Source organism: Salvia hispanica, chromosome 1 (assembly GCF_029641045.1).
Source record: "Salvia hispanica isolate PSC_SH4W2 chromosome 1, Shi_PSC_v1, whole genome shotgun sequence".
NCBI lineage: Eukaryota > Viridiplantae > Streptophyta > Magnoliopsida > Lamiales > Lamiaceae > Salvia > Salvia hispanica.
In genome coordinates, this window is record NC_142692.1 from 57,088,932 (window position 1) to 57,112,471 (window position 23,540).

At 36.6% G+C, this 23,540-nt stretch overlaps 2 protein-coding genes and 2 long non-coding RNA genes across 4 annotated transcripts; 1 reads left to right on the forward strand and 3 right to left on the reverse strand.

The window, feature by feature from the left end:
- Positions 1–6,707: 6,707 nt before the first annotated feature.
- On the reverse strand, positions 6,708–8,688 carry LOC125223146 (uncharacterized). Its single transcript, XR_007176675.2, has 3 exons — positions 8,592–8,688; positions 7,650–7,727; positions 6,708–7,154 (listed from the first exon to the last, which is right to left on the reverse strand). It is a non-coding gene; the product is annotated as an uncharacterized LOC125223146 (long non-coding RNA).
- LOC125223145 (uncharacterized) lies at positions 7,784–8,607 on the forward strand. The gene is made up of 2 exons (XR_007176674.2): positions 7,784–7,923; positions 8,387–8,607. It is a non-coding gene; the product is annotated as an uncharacterized LOC125223145 (long non-coding RNA).
- Positions 8,689–8,921: 233 nt separating the features above from the next.
- On the reverse strand, positions 8,922–13,756 carry LOC125223142 (leucine-rich repeat receptor protein kinase HPCA1-like). The gene is made up of 19 exons (XM_048126145.2): positions 13,538–13,756; positions 13,144–13,264; positions 13,007–13,078; positions 12,860–12,934; positions 12,713–12,784; positions 12,482–12,643; positions 12,308–12,382; positions 12,168–12,239; positions 11,999–12,070; positions 11,855–11,923; positions 11,707–11,781; positions 11,557–11,628; positions 11,344–11,481; positions 10,775–11,256; positions 10,547–10,708; positions 10,146–10,282; positions 9,855–10,074; positions 9,544–9,785; positions 8,922–9,469 (listed from the first exon to the last, which is right to left on the reverse strand). Exons 1-19 carry the CDS (start codon positions 13,617–13,619, stop codon positions 9,014–9,016), a joined length of 2,856 nt encoding a protein of 951 aa, XP_047982102.1. The 5' UTR covers positions 13,620–13,756; the 3' UTR covers positions 8,922–9,013.
- A 2,394-nt stretch (positions 13,757–16,150) lies between these two features.
- LOC125223143 (putative inactive receptor kinase At4g23740) lies at positions 16,151–18,792 on the reverse strand. Its single transcript, XM_048126147.2, has 2 exons — positions 17,292–18,792; positions 16,151–16,938 (listed from the first exon to the last, which is right to left on the reverse strand). Exons 1-2 carry the CDS (start codon positions 18,535–18,537, stop codon positions 16,334–16,336), a joined length of 1,851 nt encoding a protein of 616 aa, XP_047982104.1. The 5' UTR covers positions 18,538–18,792; the 3' UTR covers positions 16,151–16,333.
- Positions 18,793–23,540: the final 4,748 nt, after the last annotated feature.

The following is a 23,540-nucleotide window of genomic DNA, read 5'->3' on the forward strand; positions in this document are numbered from 1 at the left end:
TATAATCGGAGGGAGAGAGAAAGAAAAAGACAAAATCATCTCGATTTTGTTTTCAATTTCCAATTCTCGCAACTTGAACTAGTCAACTACGTTCAATATCTACGTTAATGGTTTCCAAACAATGATTGTTTATCCAATTAAACCCTACAAAATAGTAGTAACAACTAAATATAAGCAGAAACGAAAAAAACAATCATGAATCCAAGATGAAGAAGAAGCTTAACGAATCTGAATCGATCCCAATCAGAAACGTTCATAATATATGGTGATCAAGCAACTCTAATTATAAATTATAAACAGATCATCTAATTCGATTAATTAAAAGAAATTACCTCGAAAATAAGCAGCTGACTGTGAAATCACCAAAATCTTCTAGCTTTGTGAGAGAGATGAATGTGTATTATTATTATTTAAATTTGAATGGGAATGGGAATGGGAATGGGAGCACAATGGTGTGCTATCTATAATTGGCCCAAAATTAAAATGAAACAAAGAAAGGAAAAGTGAATTTGTCATCTAGTCTATTTATTATGCACAGATAGATTCACAGCGACCTCCACTCCAATTTTCAAATGGAATTTCTATGTTCTATTTAATTACCCATTTATTTGCGACAAATTTCGGAAATACCAGTCTTTATGAAATTCTGAGCTGTCAAAATAATTGCACAATTATTTGTCAACATCTATACTTTTTGTGCTTATATGTAAAGCCAGATCATCATATGACCTATACAAATAAAATTACTCTCCAAATATTATGCATCTTCATTAGAGCATCCTCAATGCATATGCATGCAGATGTCCCATAGCCTTCTCGACGGACTTCCTAAAAACACCTTCTGCCACGTCACTAAGGACATCTCATAGCCTTCCCAGCACTGCCACATCATACGGACTTCCCACTGCACAGTGACGAACACCCCATAGTCTTCCCGCGCAGACTTCCCGCAATAAAAAAAATTCACAAATTCACCAAATTTAACAATTCACTGAATTATAAACAATGTACAGTATTAAAATTTCGACACGAATACGGAGAAAATGCAACTACTTTATTTTAAAAAAGTACAAAATTATTAATATAAAAAAAACTTAACCAACCAAAAAAAAAAAAAAAACTACCCCAAGCTTCGACAAATTGGCTCCCCGTCTCATTCCTCGCCATCACCAGACTCGTCCTCCCGGTCGGCGGTGGTGCTATCAGTATCGGGCAGGGGTGACAGCCTCAGATTTCTCCTCAGAGTGTCGATCCCATCCTTCAACATCCGCTTAGACATGGGATTTGTCACTGCATGCCACTTCTCCGTTGTTTCGATCATTAACTGCGCCATCTGCAGTTCGGCCATTTTGTTGAGCTCGGGAGTGATCGCAGAAGGAGCTTCCGATTGGACCTCTTGGGACCTGCTGGAACCTCTCCTAGCCTGTCATATCGCGGCCTTTTGCCCAATCGGGCGACGGCGGCGGGAAGACGACTGAGGTGTCGGGATCTCTGCCTCGGCCTCGGGTAGTTCATGGGAACCGGCACTGCTGCTGTACTCGCCGGAGGCGTTGATCTTCGTCCGCTTCGGCCACCCAGCTTCAACACCTGCCATAAACTTGGGGGAATTCTCCACCTCAAGATAAACCTCCCAATATTTGAACTCCCCGAACCCCTTCTCACTGTTGGGAAACTGCTGGTGAGACAGAAGCTTCACATCTTTGGAGGTCATGCCGCTGGTTTCCAACCGGAGGTTCTTTTGGTAGAGGGCGGCAAATCGGCTGAGTTGCTTCCTCAGCCGCTCCCACAGTTTCCGACATTGCTCTGCATTGTGAGCCTTCCCACCGGCCGGTTTCCAGTCGATGTAGTTTTGGCTAATACGGTACCACATTCTGTCGATGACCTGGTTGGACGAGACGTATGGATCCTCGACTACACTGATCCATGCCTTTGTAAGCGCGACACACTCCTGAATGCTCCAGACTGTCCTCTTTCTCTTGCCGCCTCCCTCCGCCCCCGCCCCATCATCGGTCGCTGCACATGAGCTAGTGGCCTTGCTCTTTGCGTCCTCGCCGGTGGCGCTGCTGGCTGCGTTGCTGGCGACATCCGCGGAGCTATCCCCAACTCCTCATAAGAGAACATCTCGATGCCAGCGAACTGAGTCTACAGTGTAGTACGCTAAGGAGAATCACTAGACAATAAATCCATATAGGGGCGATAGACATTGTCCTCGTGTGGTTGGGGGACACCCTGCCTGCTCCCTCCCGCAGCGGCAGTGGATCCCTGTTGCAGCTGCGGCATCATCATCCCCGGTTGCATTTGGGGTACCATCCCCGACATTTGTTGCATTTGGGGCATCGACCCCGGCATTGCGGCAGGCATCCCCAACATCTGTTGCATCTGGGGCATCATCATCCCGGACATATTGTAGTAGCCGGGCATCATCCCCGGCTTGCTGCATCATTCCGGGCATCATCCCGGACATCCTTGCACTTCCGCCGGCATTTCCCCCAACTCGAGAGTGAATATTCGGCGAGGGAATATTCATCGTCCGTGACTCGCTTGTGGCGGGGGAATCACTATCGTAATGCGACATTTTTCGGATGAAAAGATGAATGTAGAGAGAGAAAAACTTGTTAACACAAATGGTGCGAGTGAAATGAAGTTCAACGAGCCGTATATATGGATTTTGAAAAAAAATAGAATTATCGGACGTCCGTCCGCATGCCACAGCGGTGCACGTCCCGCCGTCGTCGCGACGGACGTCGCTAGATACCCGCGGAAATCCCGTGTCCGCACGGGATGTCCGTCCGCCCCTCTTCCTTGCACAATGGCGGACGTCTGCCGCGGACGTCGGGGACGGCGGTCCGACGCCCGGCGGAAGTCCGGCGTTGATGATGCTCTTAGAGGTCCAAGACGAAAACAATAATTGAAACCATGCTTACGTCAAAGATAGCATGCTTTGATTCTTCTTACTCACCATTCACCTTGCATACAAACAAAAATACAGCATGTCACCACACGAAATTTAATTACTCCAATCGTCCCATAAAAGATGCCACACTTATGAAACGGCTTGGAATTTTAGGAGGTATTATTTTGTACGGTATGTTAGATAGAAAGAGAAAATATACAATATTTACATTATTGTGAGAGAAAACTTTTTCTAAAAGTGGAAATATGACATATTTAGTGGGACAAACTAACAAGAAAAGTGCAACATGTTTTATGCGACCGAGGGAGTACTATTCATTGGTTCTAAAAATAATACTACTGCCTTCGTTTTCCCATTAAATATCTAATATTTGACTGATGCAGTATTTAATAAATTGTTTGACTTTGTTAATAAAAGTGAGTAGAAAAAATTAGTGGAATGTGGGTCTCATTTTTATATATTAGTTTTATAATAAAATGTGAGTTAAAATGAATTAGTGAAATGTGTGATATCAGAATTTGACAAAAGTTTTTGTTTTAGAGACCAATATTCATATTATTAATTTAATACGTCCCCCATCCCACTCAAGATGTTCATCTTTTCTTGGTTTTTTTTCCCACTTAAAGTGTTCACTTTCTATATTTGAAAATAAATCACTCTCTCTTTAATCCTCATTAAAATATTCAACTACCTTTTTTTCTCTCTATTTACTTCACCCAACAACTCCTCCTAAAATCTTACCAAATATATGATTAAGAATTTAAGATTGTGAAAATTTATTACATAAATTACACTAATACTATATATAATTCTGATAAAAATCTTATTTCAAAAACTAAGATGAAATTATAGTATTTTTTTTCCTTAGATTATCATGATCAACGGTTTAGATTACGATGCATAATAAATCTTTTAAAATTTATTTTATGCAATAATGGAAAATTATTGAATAAAAATTTGGTAGTTATGAAATAATCTACAATATATAGATGCAATATATATATATATAGGAGTGCGATCATATCATAACTCATATTTATGTGATAACCTAATAACCCTATCATTTTATGGGTCAAAAGTATCATTTTTTCTAAAAATGATATTTATACACGATAAAATGATATTTTTTCAGCATGCATAAAATGATACTTTTATTCCATAAAATGATATTTTTCGTCCATAAAATGAGGGTTATTAGGTTATCACCATAAATATGGGTTATGATATATATATATACACGATGGGGATGCGTTAAAATGACAACACTCTTAAAATGACACTGTGACACCACGCTAGACTGCAATATTATATATGCTAGACTGCAATAGTATAAACGCTAGACAGCAATCTACAATAATCTAAGATTGCAGTCTAGCGTATTGGATATTGCAGTCTAGCGTATTGGATATTGCAGGCCGCGTCACCTTTTAGTCTAGAGTATTGGATATTGCAGTCTAGAGTATTGGATGTTGCAGTCCGCGTAAATTTACCCTTGCGAATTTTTTATGATTGTCACATGGCAGCTGATTATTGGTCCACGTGTACAAATGATTGGCAAGGAATGGTAGTATGGTGTTATTTTAAGATGGGTTGTCATTTTAACACATCCCTACACGATGTATTCATAATTCAGAGGAATGTTATGCTACATACTTTACATGAGCTCCTTATGTGAGCACAACTCTCGTTTGACGCATGTTTAGCGTTGTTCGTTTCAATTTACATATTTAGTTTGATTCTAATACATTAAAAAATGTTATTGACATTTTTAATTTCACAAAATTCATAAAAATCAAAATTTGATTTGTTCGTTTTCTCTATAATTTTAAATAAATTAATAAAACAACAAATTAAGCCTTGATTTTTATGAATTTGTGAACTTAAAATTTTCAATAATATATTTTAATGTATTAGAATCAATCTAAATATATAAATCGAAACGAGCAATGCTAAATGTGCGTCAAACGAGAGTGTTGCTCATATAAAGAGCTCACATAAGGTATATAACATATCAATCCTCTTCATATTCATATGGTAAATAACCAAGTCGATTCACTATTATAGTCTTGTAAATTTTTTAATTCTTTGTTTCGCATATCATTTACAATAACAGTTGGCAATCCTAAAATATTTCAAAAAATTACAATTTTATTTTAAGCCTGTCCACAAAAAATAGTCTCACTTGTATGTGGCACGGGTTTTAACGAAAAAATTGATAAAGTAAGAGTAGATAGGATAGGAGAGGGAAAGAGAAAAAAGTAAGAGATAGAAGGAAAAAAACTTAATAAAGTATGAGATAATATTTGTATTTTTAAAATAAGACCAATTTTTGTGAGTACTCCGAAATGCAAAATAAGACTATTTTTCATAGACAAAGGTAATATAACTCTCAATTTTGAAATTGCTTTTCCACGACCATATGTAATAATAGAGTTCTATAATAATGTAATTTGTATTATGAGAACTTGCAGTACAATGTTGTTCATTGCAGTGCCATAATAACTCGAAGTTCAATACTTTCATAAAAATATGTATATTTGAAATGACACGAGAATTAATGTACAATTGCTAAAGTAAGAGAGATAAGAAGAATAATAGCTAAAATAATATTAGTGGTTAGTGTGACCCACATAATTATTAGTGTTTAATGAATTGTAATGGTGGGCTATAGTGATAAAAATTGTAAATAAGTTGATATATATGACTACTGAGTTGGAGATAACTTTCCACAAATAGAAAATAGAAAATGCACACATTTTTATGGGACATATGAGAATATATAATAACTTATGTTAATGTATATAATTTTGTTTTCAAAATTGCAATGATGAAAATAAAATGTCATATTCAAATAATTTTCCTAGGATAGTGTTAATGAATGTGAGACCAACATTATTATTAGTATTTAATGAATTGTAATGATGGGTCATAGTCGTATAAGTTGTAAATAAATTGATGTATATAAGTAAAACGTAAACGCATTTCCGAATTGTATATGTATACACAATGCAGCTGTTGTCGGTCAAAATATTTTACTTTTGTAATGTCATGTTTTCAGTTCGTATATACTCTCTTCCTCCCATAATAGATGTCGCACTTTTCTTTTTAATTTGTTCCATAAAAGATGCCACATTTTCTTTTTTGGAAAAAGTTCTCGCTCAATGTAGAGGAGACTCTCCTATATATTATTCTCTCTCTTACTTTACTTTTTCTCCACTTTAACTGTTTATTATGATTTTATTAAAAACACGTGCGAAAAAGAAATGTGTCATATGAAATGGGATAAATGGAGTATCATTTTTTTTAAAAACGAGTGAAAAAATGAAGTGTCACGTTTAATATGGGACGAAGGGTGATGGTCAGGCGGAGAACACAGTACATTTCTATGTTCATAGATCCCAGGTCAAGAGATCTTAACCGAGAAATCCATGGTCGTCGGACTCACTCTCAGCCAATGGCGAATCCAGAACACGGACCCCGTGGAGTTGAATATAAAAAAATAAAAATAACTATAAGAATATTGTATATACATTAGCAATTCAAAAAATTTTAACATCAAATATTTAATACTCTCTCTATTCAATAAAGTTTGTCCCAATTTAATCCGCCACAGGTTTTAAGAAATTATTTGACTTTATATTAAATAGAAGTGTATAGTGGAATAAGGGTCCCATGTTGGGGAAATTGAAGGGTATATTTAGTATCTATTTTTGGAAAGATTTCAATTGAGACAAACTTTATATGATGGACGAAACTGATAAAATGGGACAAACTTATGAGACGGAAAGAGAACTTGATGATTAAATAATTTATAAATATAATGAAACTATAGTTATGAAACGAAAATTATACTCCAATTAGGCTTAGTATTTAATTGCTACCAGCTGGCCCAACAAAATAAGAGTAAAATAGGCCCATAATTTTCAATATTTTAACCTAACTGATAAGGGAATTAGGCATCGTCGTTTTCATCTTTGAACGCAGATTCCCTGAAATTTCTGCAACCCCTCCTCAATGTCTCTCATCTATTTTTATTACTAGTATTTATTGTTCGTTCTTCCTCTCATTATTTGGAAAACGTAGGAGGCTTATGGAGTTGAAGCCTGACGTGGGGTCGGAGGCGGAGCTGCTGCTGTGTCAAAGGTCGAAGTTGATGTTTTCTGACAGTGTTCGGTGGACTGCCGGTGGGGTCGGCCGACCCCAGGGGATCCCACCTGGATCCGCCGCTGCTCTCAGCCAACTGTCAATAAAAAAACCTCAACTCACTACACTTTGGAACTAGTATAGAGAAAGAAATTAACGAAGGTAGAGTTTAGAGGACTTGGGAATAGGAACGAAGGTAGAGTTTAGAGGACTTGGGAATGGGTTCGCTGCTGCCACGCAAACTTGGGTTGAGAATTTTAACTACTAGACTTGGAAAATTGTAGAATTATCTAACAGCTAGATCTAAGAAACGGAAAATACAATGCAAGCATGCATGATGAAATAGAGATCAGACAGAGAGTAAAACTAAAAAACTGAAATTTACTAGACCTAGTGAATGGACTTCCTAAAAACAGCTAGACAGAAGAAAAACATGCAGTGGGGACTATTTTCCCAAAACATAAATAGTACGGATGAAAAGCTGCAACAACGAAAATCTGGCTCTAATTAACAACGACCTTCATCTCTTCCAACAATCTAAGCGTAAACATGTAGAAAACAGAGCAACAAACTAGATCGGAACAGAGCATACCTATTCGTCTTGAAGAGAACTGTGGGAATAGGCAGAGGATTGAGGATGTGTATGAGAGGGCAATAGCAAATCTGCCTCCTGCTCAGGAGAAGCGATACATATACATGTGGTAAGAATGCTTTAACCTTACATAAGCATGCCCGTATTGTATGTTGATCAAAGGGCTTGGCTGAGATTCATATCTGTTTTGAATTTGTGATATTTTGAGAATTAATTATGTTTTGTATGAGGAGCTTGATGCCCAGGATGTTGACCGAACAAGAGACATATATAAGTAAGATCCCATTTTCTACTATCCAGTAGCTTATTGTGTCTGTGCTATTTATGAAATTGTTAATTGAGTGTATGATCCCATTTTCTGTTATCCATATAAGTTAATGTTATAAAAGAGTTCATTGAGTTTATTATCCCTTATATTTTCACCCAATCACCCTCCTGGATTGATGACTACAGTTAAAATACATGGACATGTTGTAAGTTTACTGTCTATACTGTCTTGGAAGCTTGATTAGTGGAAATACGATCTATGTGAGGAACTCCCCTGAAGCTATAGGGCATAGTATATGCAACCAATATTCTGGGAAAAGTCTGTTTGTATTGGATGTATTGTAAGCTTGATTAAGCTCATTCTGAGAAATTCAGTAATAGAATTGCCAGTGTGTTTATAATTTTTCTTTAACCGTGGTCATTGATTTTATTCGAATGTCAGAAATTCTGATGTTTTTGATATGGTGCAGTTATGAGGAGTATATAGACTACCTATTCCCAGTAGAAACACAGACCACCAATCTCAAAATTTTGGAAAGAAGCAGAAGGCCATTTGATCTTGTTGTTAATATTGTCTTTGACATTTCTGTATGTATGTATAGCAATTTGCCGATGTACTAAGCTGCAAACACGAAATTTGAAATTAACCATTGATATGGGAAAATAGGAAAGTACCTCAACTTTATCTCTAGTTTCTTTTAGTATTCTTTTTCCTAATTCTCATAATCCTGTGCAGTTGTGTTTTGTATTGTACTTCCTGCATCCGCAAAATATCCTATGAGTAGGTGTCCTATGAGAGAATGACATGAATTTTAAGAAATTTAGGTGAGTTTACTTGTAATGAGCCATACATGGTAGTATATGGAGTATACAGAAAGTTGGATGTATTTCAGCTTTCATGAATCATGATTATTTTGTGGATGGAGGAAGTAGGGACTGTAGGAGTATTATTTAAATTTTTGTATACGGAAAAAATTTAAATTGAAAATGATGATTTGGCAGGAATAATGGAAAAAACTCAAATCATAAATAAAAGTTTTCATCTCCCATTTACAAGAATAAACATGAAAGCAGAGAAAGATACGCATACATTTCTTCTATTTGGATTCTGACCCACTGTATGAAAGCAGGCTCTCATTAGCATAAGGATCCTTGGATCCTTTACTAGTTCCTTCATAGTTGTCTGATGTTGTTGCAGATTCAATACTTGGATTCAACCCTGCAAGATCCATGATCTTCTCTATCTCTTTCACCACCTCACTCATGTTCGGCCTACTACTACCCGACTCCTGGACACACCTCAGCGCCATCTCAACGAACCTCTCCACGCTCCCGGGCGCCATGTTGGACGCCACTATGGGGTCCACCATGGCCTCCAGGTTGTACAAGTTCTTGCTCCTGTCCAGCGCCTCCTTGATCTCCCTCACGACATATTTCCCTTTCACGATGGGGGCCTTGGACGTCAGAAGCTCCAGCATCACCACTCCAAAGCTGTAGACGTCACTCTTCTCGGTCAGTTGCTGCGTCATGTAGTACTCGGGGTCCAAGTAACCCTAGACAAAGAAATCAAACGGTCACAATACTGAAGTTAGTCAAAATTTGAAATGTACCAGTACATGATATTCACCATTGTGCCTTTGACATTAGTGGTGAGATGACTCTTGTCCTGTTCAGACATTGGCTTACACTTAGAGAGACCAAAATCTGCTACTTTGGCATTCAAACGATCATCCAATAAGATGTTGTTTGATTTGATATCTCTATGTATGATGGGAGGGTTTGCTTCCTCGTGCAAATAGTGCACACCTCTCCCTGCCCCGAGTGCTATTTTCAGCCTTCTGCTCCAATCCAACCTGATCCCCGTTTTCCCTGCAACTCGAATCTAACCATCAGACATCTTAACGTAAAGGAAAGAAAGCTACATCAATCATCATGTACCTGTGAGACTATCCTTCAACGTTCCGTTGGTGATGTACTCGTAGACCAACATCTGTTCTCCCTTGTCAAAGCAAAAACCGACCAAACCAACTACGTTTTTGTGATGAACCCTTGAGAGAAGCTCAATCTCAGTCTTGAACTCCAATGACCCCTGTGTTGACCCCTGCTGAGCTCTTTTTATTGCAACTAGCTGTCCATTCACAAGTGTTCCTCTATACACCTAACCAAAATTAATACAAACATCAAATCATCATTTTTGAGCAATGAAGTAAAATCATGAAACAAACATACCTTTCCATAGCCACCGCTTCCAATCTCATTGCTTGTAGAGAAGTTGTTGGTGAATTTCTTGATTTCCTCGAACGTGAAGTTTCTGCCTCCTTTCAGCTGTGGGACTCCGCCACTGTCTGTTTTGGGGTCCCATGATCCTGCAAGAACCAACTCACCAATATTGTCATATTCATACACATACCCTGTGTATGAGGATGCTATATATTGTACAAATTCCAAAATATGATCGGAATCGTTAGATTTCAAGATTTGATGTCGGCATATGACAAATAACGTCAACAGAAATGTAACACAACATCAACATTTTCTGTTGATGTTTTTTATCATCTGTTGATATCAAATCTTAAAATCTAACGGTTCAGATCATAGTTTGATGTATGTGTGGACATATGTTAACATACCAAATGGATCACTCCTTTTGGAAGCTGATTTGGCTATTTTCTTCTGACGGAATGCATAGACTCCGGCCACCACCAGCAACAGAAGCAGAATGAATGCACCAAGTGCGGCTCCAATAATGACACCTATGCTTATGCTTGATTTACGCGAAGCTGCAATGTATCCTGCCATCCCAAACACGCATTCTTAGCATGCATGTATGCCATGATCAATTTTGTGTTACTGTTTACCTGCAAAGTATTGGTATGCGTTTCCGTGGAAAACAAAGGGTCCAAACTCATGTGGGGGCTTGAAAGTTTGATTACTTAGCATGAATCCTATTCTTTCAATCCCTGTCCAGTTGAAGTAAAGCTGACTGTAGGGGAAGATCTCAAGATGCAACTGAAGATAGCCAACGGAATCCTTCACTGGACTAGACAGTGAAACTGAGTCCACTGGTTGGTTGTGAGACTTGAATGAGTTCATCAGTGCTTTCTCAAGTGATTCATAGACACTCTTGTTCCCGTAGTTGGAGAAGGAGGGCGCCCGGAAGGTCAGGGTGCCCGAGTAAGGATATGCACATTGGCAGGTTGGGCTCAGAATCTGATACTTGCTGCATTGAAGAGGTGTGCAGTTTTGCTGTGGCGATGTGTATGTGTCATTAGACCGGTCGTTAGAGATGGTGCAGTAGACCTCTGTGATCCCTTCTTCACATATCGGGTTTCCAACAAGTCTGAGTTCAATTTTTTTTTAAATCTTATCAGTCAAAATTATTGGCAAAAACAAGAAGAAGATAGCAGTCACAAGTAGAGATGCTTACATAATTTCAACATTACTATAATCATCACTTGCAGGGAATGCATCAATGAAGTTGCTCTGCAGATCGATCAGCTTCAGCTGGTTGTTGCGGTTGGAGCCAATATTCAACGTTCCGTTTATTTGATTTTTCCTCAATACGCTAATACGGTACAAAAGAAAAGTTGCATAAATTTCCCATACAAGGCCTAAATTATGCAAAAAGTATGATACTCACACAGTTTGCAGCTGAGAAAGGCTAAACAAAGAATCAGGGAGTTCCCCTCTAATGTGTGTATTCTCCATTATCCTGCGAAATTTACCATACTGTCATCGTATCATCACGCAAGGAAAGAAATGATCGACATCAAAATTCAGAGAAACGTACAGTGAAGTCAAGTACTGCAGAGATGAGAACCACGGTGGAAAATCTGTTGCTTCGAAAGAGTTATTGCTCAAGTCCCTGCATTACCATGTACATTGTCACAACAAGGGTACGTTGATCATTGAGAACATAATTTAACCGGGAGACGTACACGTAGTTGAGGGAATCCATGGAAGTGAGGTTGGGAAGAGGTCCTGTCAGCTTGTTGTTTTCCAAGTGCCTGTAAAGGCTCGTTCCAATGGATATTTTCGATGCTAATACACACACGAACCATGGAAAGAAAAGATTTACATACAGTGTTTGGACAATACTGAGGTTGTTGAGGTTGCCTGGAACAGCTCCACTCAACAAGTTCCTATCAAGCCGTCTGTTCACCACCAAGATTTACTTTTTACTAATTTTCATCAGAAACTATATATTATGTCTGCTGTATAAAATGGGATATTATTGTTAGTTTCACTTACATAACCTCCAAACTTCGTACTAGCCCCAACGTGGTAGGAATTCCACCAGTAAACTGGTTGTTTTCGAGAAGTCTGCTCGAGATAAACAAAGTTACATAAAGCTCCACAAGAATTAGAACCTTTTTATTTCAAGTACTTACAAATGCTTAAGAGTTAACTTTGAGGTAAATAGCTGAGGTGGTATTTCACCAGACAATAGATTCCCTCCAAAATGGCTGCATTGTTTTTGGTTGAGTTAAAAGGCTCTTTCAAGCTAACCAAAATCTTACAACATAAAAAAAAGTTTCAACAGCAGAAGATGACGATGGACATACAAATGCTTAGTAGTGACAAGCATATCAAGACCTGGCGTGCTTCCCTTGGAGACGGGGATGCTCCCGGTGAGCTTGTTATCAGCCAAATCAAGCCAAAAAAGATTCGGTATATTACCAATGGAAGCTGGTATTTCACCAATGAAGTTGTTCAAGTTGAGAGACCTACAAAGATGAGGATTGTCAGTTTTCATCTAATCCTAGAGTTGTAAACATCAAGACATATATGCTCACAGGTAAACCAGCTTTTGTAGGGATCCGATTGAGGGTGGTATCTGACCGCTAAATCCACAACCTACGACGATCCTGCAATACGTATAGATAAAGAATAGTGAGATGTCATAAAATATATGCACAAGTCAAATGGCATTATTTTCTTACAAGCTGGTCAAGTTATTCAAATTTCCTATTGATGAAGGAAGCTCTCCTGTGATGTCTTTATTATAGGAAAGATCCCTATATATGCAAAGAAATTGATGATCAGAAAATGAATTAGTATGTAGAACAAATCTGGACAAGAAAACTTACAAAATCTGCAACTCAGATAGTTTTTCAATGTCTGATGCTAGCTGACCACTTAGATTTAAGCTTGCCAAAGTTCTGAAACAGAATAGTATGAGCATGTCAGGTATTTTTCAATGGTTATTAAAGAAGCTAGTAATTACATGGATTGAACTCGATCATTTGAGCAGGTGATCCCGTCCCAACCACTCCCGCATGGATCGGCGCCATCCCAATTAGGTGGGTGGTTATCCCAGTTAGACATCAAGGCCTTCAGAGCAACAACTGCATACCATATCATATATATGGAAGTTTATATTTGTTGAAGAAGCAATGTTTATAATCATCAAAAACAAATGAGAACTGAACAATAACTCCACAAAGTGCTATAGTAAAAGCTCACCGTTGCAACACCACAAAGTTATTCCAAACAAGGTAACATAAGATGATAAACAGAAAGTACAAAGAACATTTTGAATAATAAATTTGGTTTAATACAAAAACCACTACTTTTGCAATCTCCACACTAAAAATGGAGATAAAAAATATAGAACTTACAATCGTTTGTATTCGTCAAAGCTACTACACCAAGAAGTGGAAGGAAAGCAAGGAGACAAGAGAGATGAATTGCCCCAAACATGATTGGTAATCAACAAAATGCAAAAGTGAAGGACAAAAGCTTCAACTGTTTGCTACAAAAATTTCTACAGAATGAGATTGAGTTTAGTACTAGTAGTAACTAAGCTGTGCTATGATAAGATTCAAGCCAAATTTTTTGATGTGTAAAATGGGCCACTGCATTCATTAACTTGTCACAATACTAAATGCCAACTTGTCAAAAATTAGTTGAGCCCCTTTAATACGAAATGGATATTTTCAAGAAAATAATCATTCATTTTTAGAGGGAGACTTTGAAAAGTATTTTTGTCAAGTGGGACACTCTCATTCGTACCTCCTCTTCACCATTCTAAAGTAAGACTTAGTACCACTGCGCATGCTTTCTTTTTCTTCCACAAAAAATTAGTTGCATGCTGTGCACGCACAAAATAGTTAATCTATAGCAGAGAATGTGGTTTGCTCTTTGTTTTTCTACTTCAAGGATGTTTTTATAATATAGGGATATCAATCAGGCCAATCCATTCGGGTTGTCAGACTATTTGGGTGCAGATTATTCGGGTTGAGAAATCTTTTATTATAAATTTTCAACTCCAATCTTTTAACTTTGGTGCTAACTCATCGAGTCAATCGGGATCAAAATTTTTTGAAATATATTTTAACTAATATATTTCTAATTATAATTTTATATGTATATGATAAATGAATACACACAGAAATGAGGATTATTTCAATCCGAAACGAATATATAACACTTATGGGTAGTGATCAATGGCTAACTCATCATTTAATTGCTAACTACAACTAATTTAAGGCCATAAGATTTTGGAAAACGTGTGGTCTAAGTTGAAGAAATTATTTATCACACCCCCAGTCCAAAATTACTACTTCATTCGTCCACCATTAATGGTCACATTTTGACGCCACACCCCTCGCCTTTTTACTCAGCCAAAAAACTCATCCGTAGCAGACTCCTATTTTTCGTAGTACTCGGTTCTCGTGCTATCTTACAAGAAGATGAAAAAAGGTCCAAATAAACATTCCAATAATCGGTGGAAAATTAACACCTGCATTAGATTGAAGTTTATGGTATTGTTAATTATGTGCCAAGTTTGAAGTTTGTCAAAACAAAAGAAAGTTGCAATTTTCGAACATTCTGTGATATTTGGCGCAATAATCCATAGTTTTATAATTAACATGAAATTTAGAACTAGTACTTCAATATCAGGATTCGATAAAAATTTAGAAATTTAGATGTAAATTATACATAGCAATCATCTTAATCATTAGATTAGAAAATCTAGTAGTTAAAATAATGTCATGTAAATTATATTTTTAATTAAGAAAATTAATAAATAAAATTAGAGGGTATTAATGTAAATTCACTTTCATTAAAATCATCTTAAAATTTTAAATTTACGTAATTCTCTCGATTTAAATTATCTTTTCGCAAAACATATATCAAATTAAAGATAATTTTATAAGGATTCCAACGAGATCTCAATTGCATATGTCCCGACGACGTTCGGATGATGAAATTTGATATTTTTTATTTTAATTTTCGTAAATGTTGATAACCAGATTTTTATCAACAAATATATCAAAAAATCTCAATAAAACTATGTAAAAATCTCAATAAATATATGTTATATTTTCTTGTACTAGTGTAATATTCTTATGTCATATTGTTGATATTTGTAATACACTATGTTGATATAAAAAAATATTTACGAAAATTATCATATGATAACATAATGACGATATTACCCTTTTGTTGATATTTTATCTACTATTTATTGAGATTCGTAAGATTTAATCTCATCCACTCATTTTAGAATTTAAAAGGAAAGATTTGGTCTTGATTTTGAATTAGGATGCTATAAACATTAGAGGATGACCAATACTTAACTAAACCTAAATTCAGACATACTTAATCGTAACTAATTCATACTTGTCTATTATGTATTCTGGCTAACCATAAAATTCCACATAACATACTGCAAAGATTTAGACCGAAAGCAAATTTACTAAAATTTGAAAGGCCATCTTGAACTTTGAATTATGGTTTGTCGCAATTTTCTAATTTTCATACTCCCTCCGTCCCCTATTTAGGAGTCACACTTTGACCGGGCATGTGTTTTAAGAAATATAAAGAAAAATTGGTTGAAAAAGTTAGTGGAATGTGAGACCCATTTTTCTATATTGGTTTTATAATAAAATATGAGTGAATTGAGTTAGTGGAATGTGGGACCTACTTACCATTTATGGTAAAAATGAAGTGTGACTCTTAATTAGGGACGGACCGAAATGGAAAAGTGTGACTCTTAATAGCGGACGGATGAAGTAATTCTACAAATCGAATTTAATAACTTTGAATTTTGTTAATTTTTATAATTCTACATAAATATTTTATTTTATCTTACTATAATACTTGCTACTGTACACTGCATTGGCCATCGAGATCAGTGGAAACAACAAAGAGATCAATTGATTAACGGCAGTTAAAAAACGTTCAATTCAAGATTGAAAAAATAAGGTAGTGAAGAACACACTGGATTTAAGCACTAAATAGATCAATATCAAATGTAATGTAGTAAATAATTGACCAAGAATTGATCAAGAATATCAGAATAAAATCGATGAACATCATCAAGTGTCAAATTATAGTCCAAACTTCCTTTTCAACTGCATCCACCAAGGCGGTGAACCCAACTCCTCAGACAAGACAAGGTTAGCTACTCAGACGACGCCCGGTGATGAAGGCATTGGGATGGTGCCCTCGCCCGGCCTCACATTCTCAATCATCTTCACAACTTGTGACATTTTAGGCCTCTGCTCTGCCATCCTCACCACACAAGCTATAGCTATCTGCAACATCTCCACCAACTCCTCTATATTCGGATACTTGAGTAGTTCAAGGTCGAAGACCTCCGCTGTCCACTCCTCCCGGACCACTGAGTGGACCCACCGCACCAGATGGAGGATCTCGTCCCCATTGGTCGTGTGTATTGGGGACTTGCCTGTCAGGAGCTCCAGTAGGATCACTCCGAAGCTGTACACATCCGACGCCTGTGTTGCCTTGCGCGTGTCTGTCACCTCCGGGGCGCGGTACCCTGCAGCACGAGCTACTGGTGGAGGCACCGAGCTCATTACTGCTGCCAGACCAGGATCCGACACACACCCATAGTATTGAGGGTTTAGGAATATGTTGGAGGATTTCACGTTGCCATGGACGAGCTTCCCATTGTTTTCTTCGTGGACACGGGCAATGCCCCTTGCAGCTCCGAGGGCTATCTTTACTCGCCTTTCCCAGTCCAACGGAGTCTTGTTTTCTCCTCGTTTTCCTGCAAGTTTCAACAAGAGTCACAACTACTTAACCGCTTTGATCATCCATCTATTAGCAACAGCTACATCCATAATAATCAACAATAATGCAAGACTAATAATTGTAAGAACAAAACAAGAATCAATCATCCCAAAAAGAACATATATAAAAAATGGTAGTAGTTAGCAAACAAAAAGCTAAGAGATTATTCTTCTACGGCCCATTAAGATGCTTTTGGTTGATACAACTGCCTATGCTGTAAATATCAAAAACAAATCACTAAGGCTTTCTTCATCTTTCCACACATCAAAAATCACAGTTGTTTGCCAAGAATTTGAGAAGCAAAAATGGAGAAAAGTTCTAAAAAATTACCATGAAGCATCGAAGACAAACTCCCTTGAGTGTAATAATCATAAACCATGAGCTTCTCATCCTTTGAGTAATAGTAAGCCCTCAACACAGCCACATTCTCATGCTTGATGCCTCCAATCAACTCCATCTGCTGCTCGAAATCCCTCTTCCCGACGTTCACATCCTTGAGCCTCTTCACCACCACTGTCGTTGCGTCCTCCATGATCGCCCTATAGGCCGTCCCAAACGTGCCCTTACCCAACACCTCAGCGGAAGCCCTCAACAAATCCTCCAAATCAAAGGCATAGTTACACCCCTCGAAGAAGGTCAACTTATTACTCCCATCTTCGCCCCCGGAGATAGCTCTCTCCCCCTTCTCGAGCTTCCCGGTAAACACATCATCATCGTTGTCAGCCTTCCTCCTAAGCAAGCACACAAACAACAGGAAACCAAAACCAACAAGCCCTACAACAGAACCACCTACCACAAGCCCAAGCATTGCATTTTGACTAAGCTTTCCTACATTCTTGATTCTTGAACCTTGATCACGCGGTGCTAACACTAAAGGTGAGCTAGTGACAGTGTAATCCAACAAAGATTGATCATTTCCCAAAAACACAGATTTGGGAAACCTCTGCAACGACCTAGGAACACTACCCACAAGATCATTGTCTGATAAATTAAGCTGCTGCAAATTAGGTAAATTCAAATCAGGAATTTCACCGGAAAGAGAATTCTTGGCAAGATTCAATGCAGTGAGCTGAGACAAGCTAGAAAGGGAGGTAGGGATGGTGCCGGTGAAGGCATTGTGAGACAAATTAAGCACGGTTAGATTCCTCCAAAGAGAGAAATCCAAAGGGAGTGGCCCAGAGAAACGGTTGTAGTGAAGATAAAGAAAGGTTAGGTTTTTCAAGCCCCCAAAATCAAGCGGGAAAGACCCATTAATGGCGTTGGATCTGAGGCTCAAGATCTGCAGAGCTGATAAGCGGCCGAGCGTGTTGGCCGGAATAGGGCCGTGGAGGCCGATTCCCGGCAGCCTCACTGAAATTACTCTGTTGCCCTCATCGTCGCAGGAGATTCCGGTCCAGTTGTGGCAAATTGGGGAATTCGCATCCCAGTTCAAAGAGCGAGAATGAGGGAGATTGTTTGCAAAATCTAGCAATGCTTGCTTGTCGCTTTCAAGAAGAGTTTTTTCAGCAGCATTGCATTTCAGCACCAAAAAAATGGCACCCGCCATGAAAACGGCAAGGCCCAGCTGCCTCTTCATCTCAAAGATGGGATTTTTTTTTTCTGGGGTTGAAGAATTTGAAACAAAAAACTCAACTTTTGAGCAAAGGATGAAGATTTCAAGAACTGTGTTTGGGAAAAGTAGAGAGAGACGAAGAGTTGTTTGTCTGTGTTGGATTTTTGGAATTGAGTGCCATTTGTAACAACTGCTCTCACACAGAAATACTGATGATGAGAGAGAAAGAAGAAAGTTTTAATAGAGAAATGAAGTAAACTCTGGAAAAGGCAAAGTGAATTAAGAAAGATTTAGTTATGGTTTCAAAATGTTGTTTTTTATGTTTCTCAACGTTATTGTTCGTGTCTTTTTTGTTGGATCTCTTTTTCCAGTTTCGAAACTTGAAATTGGAATTCGAAATTGGATCTCATTCTCTCACAGAGATCAACGCTTAATGCGCTCCAAAAAAGCACATTGATATTATGCATTTAATTTAAAGGGCTCTGTCAATTCGAATTAATATTCGTTAAAGAATGGGGTATTATGCATTTTTTTGTTTACATAATTACATATGTTAGCTGGCTCGTATTGGAGCAGATGTTGTTTTATACTTTTACTATGGTTGAAAATTAATTAAGTCCAACTCAAGATAGTAAGTTTAAATAGTTAATAAAAAAGGTACGAAGAAGAATCCAATGAAAAGTTAAAATGGTGAAGATTTGATACTTGAGCTTATTGAAGCTTATGATTACAAATATCTGATTGTTTGCATGAACAGTGAAAGTGGAGTTGAACATTGACAAATGCTAGTATAGTGCCTAACTATCATAATGGCAAGTTTAAAGTCAATTACCTCTAATCATTGCAACTAAAACAAAATAGCGGATGACCACAAAGTAAATTTAATAAAAAAAAAAAGTTAATACTACCATTGTTTATGCTTTTGACTAATAACGAAAACAAGATTGTGCCTTTTAGTAAATCTGCTTGTATTTGCTAGAGCAATATATATTTGAATTTGAAAAAGCTGCAACCAAGGCATAATTTCTTATGCATAGTCGAGGCTGTATATTAGTATTAAACTCTTACAAGAAGCTGCATATAATGATATCGAAATTGTGTGCATTAATGATTTCCAGAGGTTTCCCATGTCCAAAACTATGGTATATTAATGGTGCACACTACCGCTCATAAATATTTGGCCGTTTACAAGCGTGGCACATTTCAGAAATCATCATAAATTTACTTACTAGCTAATAATGTTAAATAATATATTAAGTAATCAAAAAAATCAGTTGTATAACAATATTAGTGTCGTGTGTCAATTTATTTATATTTTCAGTCACATGATTCAACACTTTCTCAAATTAAAGTATATTTAAAAATCATTATGAAACACCACGCCTAAGGTGCGTGAAAAACAACCATTTGTGGCTCATTCCATTAGACCTACTCCCTCCGTTTCTTCATAGTTGAGACGGAACTTTTCAACACGGAATTTTAGAAATGAATGTTGCATGTGTTAAATAAATAGATAATAAAGTAAGAGAGGGGAAAAGGTAGAGAGAATAAAGTATAAAGTAAATAAAGTAGAGAGAATAAACTAAAAAAGAGTAAAGTAAGAAAGAGAAAAAAGTTACCATATATAAAAATGACTCAACTATGAAGAAACTTCCCAAAATAGAAAAATGACTCAATTATGAAGAAATTTCCCGAAATAGAAAAATGACTCATTCCATTAGACCTACGTTTTTAGAACAAAATACGTACTCCCCCCTCTTATAATAGATGGCATGTTTGAGCAGTGACATGAGATTTTAGAAGATATTATTTTGTATATTGAGTAAAGAGAGAAAATATAGATTTATATTAATATGAGAGAAAAAAAAAATTTAAAAAGAAATTTGACATTTTTTATAAGACAAACTAAAAAAGAAACTGTGACATCTATTATGGAATGGAGATAGTACTATTATTTAATTACTCAAATAACCTTTGATTCTACATTAACTTATTGCAATGATTCTTCATTAACTTATTTTGCTTTATTTGAACTAAACTAATAAGTGGTTATAAATTCATAGTTTGATGGAGTATTAAAAAACTTAAAACAATACATAAATTTTAACCGTGTGTAAATGAAGGTGATTTTTCTTTCTAACATAAATGTATTACCTTTATTTTAATCAATCCTACATGGGCAGCAGTCTAACCGGATTAAAAAGTGCTTACTCTAATCCTAAATATTCAAATTTCGGGCTAGCCCATTGACTATTAAGGCAATTTATGATGGGGTTGGTAGCGAAGCACAAATAAATCAAAGAAAAATATCTATTTAGCAGATTATTTAGACAAATTCTATTCACTTATCGCATATATCATGCTCATAGCTTGAATTAAAACATCCTTTTGATTAATTGAAACCTAAAACATGCTTTTCTATGGAGCGGAATAATACCTTCTTGATTCTCCAAAGAATCGTAGATGGCTCGCTACTTCTCCACGTAAAGATCTTGAATACTAGACCACAAATCTTCTAACTGGTACCCACGTGAACTGTATTCTGAAATCAGTGTGGACTGATCTTGTCAGGATACTAGAACTTAAATAAAGAAGACAAAAGGAAAGGAAGAAAATCATCCACTCCTTAGAGACAGAGGGGGACGAAATTTTGTGTAAAAAATAATTGTATTTATGTCTCTCCTTTATTCTCCTATTTATATTAGGCTCAGTCAGAGATCTATGGAGGTTTGGATGTGACCTCACGCAATTAGCTTTACTAATTAAATTGAACCCACAAATTAACAAAAGCTTATTTTGGAATATTATTATCAGCCAATACAGTAATAATATTGCATTGTCCATCCAAATCCGAAATTACAAGTAATCCAGGTTTCCATTTTGTTTTAAAAAAAAAATCCCGCACTTAAGATAAAAATGTCCATTAATTAATTATTGTTTGTTATAGATGTAATTAATTAACATCTTATTAATTTTCATAGTGGACTTAGCAAAAAACACTTATTTATTATTCATAAAATAATTAAATTTCAACTACCTAGGTTCCGAATAATAAAACCTTGTTTCGAGCCCCCCTTGAGGACATTATCAAACGAGACTCACCTCGTGCATGTTCCAACATAATAGCAATCCTAGCACTACTAGATATTAATCACCACTACTCAAGATATCAGGATTATTGGGTTGCGAAAAACCCGCACCATTTGATATGTCAAAGTAGTGCGTAATTAATGTCATATACTCAATGCTAACATATGTTGATTAAGAAATACTAGTTATTTATCAAGACATCGTCTTTCAGTAGATAGCATAAAGACATGTCTTGCTGTTAGATCCGTTCAGTGCTATACCACACAAATGTCATCTTATTTCAGTAAGGCTTAGAAATATGCGGACTGACATTGTAACCTTTTACGATAGGTAGCCAACCCTTATCTAGGTTGTGAAATTCTATTTTTTCTTTGTTCAAAACTGACCGTGTTATATTAAAGTGGACGTCGCCCACAACCGGTCTAGTAAAACTAAGACTTTGAATTGTTACATTGATTATAACATTTAAATATGTAAAAACACATTAAATTAACATAACATCATTATGACAAAAATAATTTGTTTTATTCATTGGAAAATAAAATAAGAGTTATTACAGTATTCAATCACTCGAAAGGTGATTTATACAAAACTCTAACCATCTATACATACTTCGTTGGTTTCATAAGTATATAAACTCTTTTCATTTTTATCCGTCCCATAAAAATAATACACATCTATTTTTGGTAACTTAATTCTTTGTAATAAGTTGTGCCTCATTTTTCACTAACAATAGCCAATTACTTTTAACTTTTTCTTTCTATCTCTTTTAATTTACCAATTGTGCATTAAATATATGTAATCCCAAAAGTTTCTATTTTTATAGGTACGGATGAAATATACTTTCTCCGTTCCATAAATTTTGGCACATTTTGACTGGGCACGGGTTTTAAGAAATGTAATGGAAAGTGAGTTAAAAAAAGTTAGTTGAATGTGGGTCCTACTTGTATATACTCCCTCCATCCACTTTCGGAGTCACATTGAGTTCGACACGGGTTTTAAGAAATGTAAAAGAAAGTTGGTGAAAAAAGATACTCCCTCCGTCCCGGCTAAGATGACACATTGCTTAGCCGGCACGGGGTTTTAAGAGTTATTGGTTAAAGTGTTTAATTGGAGAGAAAATGTGAGTGTAAGTATTAAAGTAGAGAGATAAAGAAAGATGAATATTTTAATAGGAGTGAGAAAAAGTGGTTGAATGTATTAATTGGAGAGAGAAAGTTACCAAAAAAGGAAATGTGTCATCTTAGTTGGGACAAACTAAAAAGGAAAACGTGTCATCTTAAGCGGGACGGAGGGAGTAGTAGAATGTGGGTCATGCTTTTATATATTAGTTTTATACTAAAATGTGAATGGAAAAATGTTAGTGGAATGTGGGGCCTATTACTATTTGTAGAATATTTCAACCGGGACTTCTAAATTGGAACACCCAAAAATGATAAACCGGAACTCCTAAAGTAGGAGGAGGGAGTATTAGTTTTATAATGAAATATGAGTAGGAATTAGTTAGTGATAAAAATGTGACAAACTATTTGGGACAGAAGGGTATAAAAGAAAAGTTTAGAAAAAAAACAAGAATATCATTGTAATTAATTTAAATTCATATAATAACTTTAGTTTCATTTTAAATGTAAATGTAAAATTGATGAGCTTTATTAGGGATAGGTGATACGCCCGGATTTTGCATTGTTTTAAGGCCATTATTTGGTCCGTTTTTGTCATCAAAATCACTCTACATGTCAATTATTTGCATATTCTATACATTTTGGTATTTTGACGTGTTTTGTGAGAAATGTGCATATATGAGCCGAAAAGGGGAGTAAAAACGCATAGTCTGGAAATCTGGAGTCAGACGGCGACCGGCGACCGCCGCGAAGTTGTACGGCGACCGCCGGCGCCCGGCGGTCAGAGCTATGTGGCGGCCCGCCTCGGAAATTTAC

Coding starts and splice junctions, on each gene's coding strand:
- LOC125223143 (XM_048126147.2), bottom strand. CDS start 18,537: ATGAAGAGGCAGCTGGGCCTTGCCGTTTTCATGGCGGGTGCCATTTTT. Junction 16,939..17,291: donor TTTGTCTTCGATGCTTCATG/GTAATTTTTTAG, acceptor TGAAACTTGCAG/GAAAACGAGGAGAAAACAAG.
- LOC125223142 (XM_048126145.2), bottom strand. CDS start 13,619: ATGTTTGGGGCAATTCATCTCTCTTGTCTCCTTGCTTTCCTTCCACTT. Junction 13,265..13,537: donor TTTGACGAATACAAACGATT/GTAAGTTCTATA, acceptor TATGGTATGCAG/TTGTTGCTCTGAAGGCCTTG. Junction 9,786..9,854: donor GTTGAAGGATAGTCTCACAG/GTACATGATGAT, acceptor TTCGAGTTGCAG/GGAAAACGGGGATCAGGTTG.